Below are 4,946 nucleotides of genomic sequence, written 5' to 3'. Positions count from 1 at the left end.
GTCCTCTGATGTTTTAACAGACCCTGTCCAAAACTATCTTTGAGACACATCCATCTGCTCTCCTTACTGTCAAATTCTTATCACATGGTTTTAAAGATTCCAATAAACTCTCAGCACCTGTTTAATAGTCGGTTTCTCCTGGATCCACAATCCAATCGCTTAATTTTCCCTTGAAAGCACATAAAGGTGTTTATATAACATTTATCACGGTTAAGTGAACGATTATTCAAATCACCTTCTTTAACAACATTTATCATTTAGTGCACATGAACCATAACCAACAATAGGAATTAGATACAGGGTTTTGAGGAATGTTTAGTATCTTAACTTCTAATGAAGTATCACAAATCACTAACCTCACAACCTTAAAGACTCAGACCAACCAAATCCTCACTTATGGAAACTTTAATATATCCAAGATTCTCTCTGCAAACACATAAAATTGCACTCATAATGATATTTACCATTCCACGCAAGAAATTTTGCAAAGTGATCATTGGTGAAAAAAATTCAACAAATTCATACCTCATGTAAAAGATTTCTTCATAATCCAACCTCATCAATCAAAAGTGACACTAACAACCAGCATATAGAACTTTTCCTCACTGTTCAATACTATAGCTACTTCTCTGCAAATAAAAGCAAAAGCAAGGAAAGTAAAGACTTCAGAATGCCAAATCCACAATCTATGAGGACTCTATTGATGCAAGGCTGCAACAAATTATACCCAAAAGGATTCAATGCCTAAATTTGATAAAAACCATGTCTAAACTCGTTCTCACACTCTAAACCCTTTAGGAAGTCGTTCCAAAAGATGAATAACTTCCATGGTGAATCAATAAAACATAACAAGGGAAAAAGAAACATAAAGAGCATAAAGGGTAATTAGTTTGGACATGTTTAAAGTACCTTAGCAGATAAAGACAATAACACAAAACACCCTAGTGAACTAAAACTCATTATCCAGTAAAGGTATTTTGCATTCTTCATCACAACAAATTAAAATCCTTTAACTAAAGTTTTGGCAAATGCTTACCTTTCTTTGGGAAGGGACAGGTCAACTACACACTTGCAACGCATATATAGCTTGCAAGTCTCCCTAACTCTTAAATCTGCAACATTTTCATTGAAGTAATACGCAATATAATCACTTTTCCCCTAAGAAAAGCATTTTGCATAGGAACAACTCAAAGCAGTATCAAGTTGAGGCATTGAAATTGCATTTCTCATCAGATTTTTGTCAAAACCTTTCTGATGAGCATCCCCTTTTAAGAGGTGCTTCCCTTCCATTTCTTTAATATAATAATATCTGCCTACTGGCCTCCGGATTCTCTTCCTTTTGGTTTCCTTCTAAGTTTTATTTTATCAAACTAATCAGCCTCTTGGTTCACAAAAGAAGATATCCCTGGATCATGAGAACCCATATCTAAGTTACAGGGCATTGAGTGGTTTGGTCTGTATCAATAATCTTGGCGGTACTAAAGGTTTGCTCAGCACATGAATCAATGAAGCAGATGTCATTTTCGCTCAATTGCGAAATCTTATTCTATTTTTCATAATAATCCTCCTCAAAAGGATGCGATGAAGCACGCCCTTCAACACTCCTGTTGTGATTTTCCAAGACAGATAGCCCAGCTTCACAATAATCATCTTCAGTACAACTAGTATCACTATCTGATGATGCCATTGAATAGGACTCTGCAGATAACTGCAAGATTTCTTCCACCAAATTGAGGTGACGATGCAAAAGGTCATTCTGATAATGAGGCGGCGATCCAGGGTAAGCAGATGAAGAATTGGACTCCATTATAGTATCAGTAGTACTCAATTGTGATCCACTGGCATTTTCAAGCATCCTATTACGTCCTTGGACAGAAAAAATACCGTGATGAGCACTCTCTGCCTGCATGGATCCGCTACTTGTCTCATCATGCAAATAATTGGTTTGATACTCTTGTTTTATATCTATTGTTCTCAACCCTGGTAGAGAGAACCCACCAGTAATACCTGGGGGAAAAATATGGTCAAAATACCCATTGGCATGCACACCAGTAGACTTATCTGCAAAAGAACCATCAGATTCTAACACACTCAACCTACTTCCATCCCCTGAAGCTTGAATGGACTTTGAAATGCATCTTGAACTTTCAATAAGATGCCTCTTACTTTTCCCATTTTTCTTATAATTTCGTTTCTGTGGATGCAACATAGTTGCATTAAAATTACCGCCATCTGCAGAATTCTTAGAAGCATAAACTATCCAATCCTTGAACTCCTGCAACCATAGAATAGAACACTCTTTCTTCAATTGTTCTACTCTGTTCATCAGATCAACTATTTCAGCTAGATCCTCAGATAAGATTTTCTCTCTGCTTTGAGTTTCATTACCACATGATACAGAGTCTAGATCAGAACAAATGTAAGTGCTGTCTTGTTCACTCTCAATACAAGCAAGTCGAGATACCATTATCTGCAGAAGTGAAAATGATTAAAAAAAAAAAAACAATCAGATTGATAAACAAGATATGAACTACAACGTATAGGTCACAACAAAATTTCATCAAATGGGTCAAAAAGACAAACCAGTGTGCCAAAACCATTTCACAAGTAAAGGGGAATGATGGATGACAGAAGTTACAACAGTAACATACAAATCAGAGAATTGGGGAAACTTTACAGACCCTCTTTTTTTTGATACACCCCTCTGCTTCAGCATCATCTTTTGCGGGAGAATAGAACCCAAAGCTTGAAGGTCGTTTCTGTCTGCTGGCAACGATAATTTTCCTCTTCCAATAGTCTGTGGTGTTAATTTCCTTGTCATCTAATTTCAACTAATCAGCCATACAACAGAACATAGGAACGGTATAATTAGCAAGATTACAGGATAAACCAAAATAAGAATTTTTTAGCAAAAGGAGCATGACTACTGAATATTAATAGAAATTCCACAACAAAAACATGTCATATGCATACATTTTCTGGATGACTGAAGTAGCTGAAAACTTGTGCGCGATGCCATCGAGCACAACATAGTGGATTCCCTTCCAGCCACAAGCTTTGTAGAAATGAGAGGCCCACAAGGAACTCCAACTCTGAAAAATTGGAAATAATATTGTAGGAGACATCAAGCCCTTCAAGTGACTTCAAATTCTCAATCCCACGCAATGTATTTAGAGCATTATTCCTCAAAACTAGTTTAACAACATGACAGCAGACCTGCATTTTTCAAAAACAATGGTGCATAGCTCCCTATATCAAACAGCATGCAAACTAAGAAATTATTAGGAGGAGTTTTTACCTAGGAAAAAAATATTCAAATGAATGTCTATAAGTAATTTAAACAGAGAAGTGTAATGGGAAATAACAAGGAAAGGCAAAATCAAAGCACTCAAGTAATGCGCATGAAAGTAACAACAAACACGAAACTCTGACGAAAATGAATGTTTAAATACGGACAATTGCACAATTACAAGCAAACAGGATAGGGAAGCAATAACGGGAAGCAATAACAATTGTAGTATGCAGAAAAATACATGCTAGAGAAGATGATACCCGCTATAAGCCCCATTTGATAAATCTTTCAGCATCAAATCAAAATCAAATGTCAAGTAAAAATCGGAGTTATTCCTACCTCACTAAATGATGAGATGGATCGCAGTTGATTGAATCCAAGGTCCAAGTGCTTCAACCTGGCACATTTTTGAAGATTATCCACTTTGGCAAAATTGTTTTGACTCAAATCAAGGGTTTCAACAGAGGGAAGAAGTTGCAACGACTCGTCCATTAGTAGCAGGCGATTGCATGCACACGATACAAAGGACAAGCGGTTCCACTGTGGACAGCCCTTTACCTCAGCAATTCTGCTGGCAAACACATGTCGCAAAGCATCCTACATATGTCAAAAATATTGATCAGTAGAAAAAAATTTGTGTAAAGTACCCATATATAATTAATAACTTTAAATGGTCCTTAGTTAGGAATTAGAAAATAGGGGAGGGAGATCTTATGATTTATAATCACAAAAACTGAATGAATGTCATTAATTCTTCCTCTTCTTCGAAAATAATGCAAACCACTCACGGTTGAATTATGACAAATAATTTTCTCCAAAGTATGTCTCAACTCAAGCAATCCCTTGGCTGCTGAGGTCGACAAATCACACCCTCTGAGTTCCAGAACCTTCAGTCTTCCAAACGGGAGCAACGAGAGCGGCGTGGGATCACGCACAGGAGGGAGCAAGGCAGATACCACCTTAAGAGTGGTTAGGAGGCGTAGTATCCGCCGAAGCTGCTCGAGCGCACGGTGGTCCCCAAGGTCCGAGACGTAGGCACGTAGATAGTCAACTGGAGCTCCCACTAGAAGTCTGTCGAGCTCCTGCAACGCTTGGAGCCGAGACTGCACGTAATGGAGCCCCGCCGTGTTGAGCTTCAGAACCTTAGTTCCATCAATCAAAGGCCCCGCTTGGTTGTCAACGAATTTGAACAGCTTCTCAAGGTAGCGACCCCTTGTGACGATCGCCATTGGCATCAAGTTTTAGAAAATCACCCACACCGTCATATTCCAAAGTTCATAAGTGAACAAAGAGTTTGAAGAATGCGAATGAAGGAAGGTTTGAAAGGAAGAAATGAATCACTAAATGATAAGGGGAATAGCAGGAAATAGAAAAGGACGGTTGTAGCCTACCTTGAGAATGATGAGGTGGTTCATTATGTTCTGGCTTTGGTTGGTTCGGGGGAAAAAGGTCAAATAATTGGGAAGTGAAATATGGTGCGTAGGGAAATAGAGACACCTGGCGCACATGCACACAACATGGGGAGTCCAATTCCAAACAACGTGATTGCATTGTCGGCTTCCTCCAAAATCCAAACAAATGCGGGGTCCACCCCAGATGTTTGTTTGCTCTTACTTGCAGTTGCCTCCTTGACAAGCACAATAGACCTTGCATG

At 38.5% G+C, this 4,946-nt stretch overlaps 1 protein-coding gene across 2 annotated transcripts; it reads right to left on the bottom strand.

Moving 5' to 3' along the window:
• Positions 1 to 222: 222 nt before the first annotated feature.
• LOC108454416 (uncharacterized) lies at positions 223 to 4,729 on the bottom strand. 2 transcript variants are annotated; one of them, XM_053025735.1, is made up of 7 exons: positions 4,081 to 4,729; positions 3,632 to 3,889; positions 2,974 to 3,216; positions 2,682 to 2,831; positions 1,037 to 2,470; positions 526 to 621; positions 223 to 426 (listed from the first exon to the last, which is right to left on the bottom strand). In XM_053025735.1, exons 1-5 carry the CDS (start codon positions 4,525 to 4,527, stop codon positions 1,547 to 1,549), a joined length of 2,022 nt encoding a protein of 673 aa, XP_052881695.1. In that variant the 5' UTR covers positions 4,528 to 4,729; the 3' UTR covers positions 223 to 426; positions 526 to 621; positions 1,037 to 1,546. The 2 variants fall into 2 exon arrangements, with proteins under 2 accessions (XP_052881695.1, XP_017608359.1); XM_017752870.2 differs by having other exon boundaries at positions 223 to 629.
• Positions 4,730 to 4,946: the final 217 nt, after the last annotated feature.

Source organism: Gossypium arboreum, chromosome 3 (assembly GCF_025698485.1).
Source record: "Gossypium arboreum isolate Shixiya-1 chromosome 3, ASM2569848v2, whole genome shotgun sequence".
Taxonomy (NCBI): Eukaryota; Viridiplantae; Streptophyta; class Magnoliopsida; order Malvales; family Malvaceae; genus Gossypium; species Gossypium arboreum.
This window is presented reverse-complemented; position numbering and strand designations above follow the sequence as displayed.

Coding starts and splice junctions, on each gene's coding strand:
- LOC108454416 (XM_017752870.2), bottom strand. CDS start 4,527: ATGCCAATGGCGATCGTCACAAGGGGTCGCTACCTTGAGAAGCTGTTC. Junction 3,890..4,080: donor TTATTTGTCATAATTCAACC/GTGAGTGGTTTG, acceptor TGACATATGTAG/GATGCTTTGCGACATGTGTT. Junction 2,471..2,681: donor GGTGTATCAAAAAAAAGAGG/GTCTGTAAAGTT, acceptor TCACTTCTGCAG/ATAATGGTATCTCGACTTGC.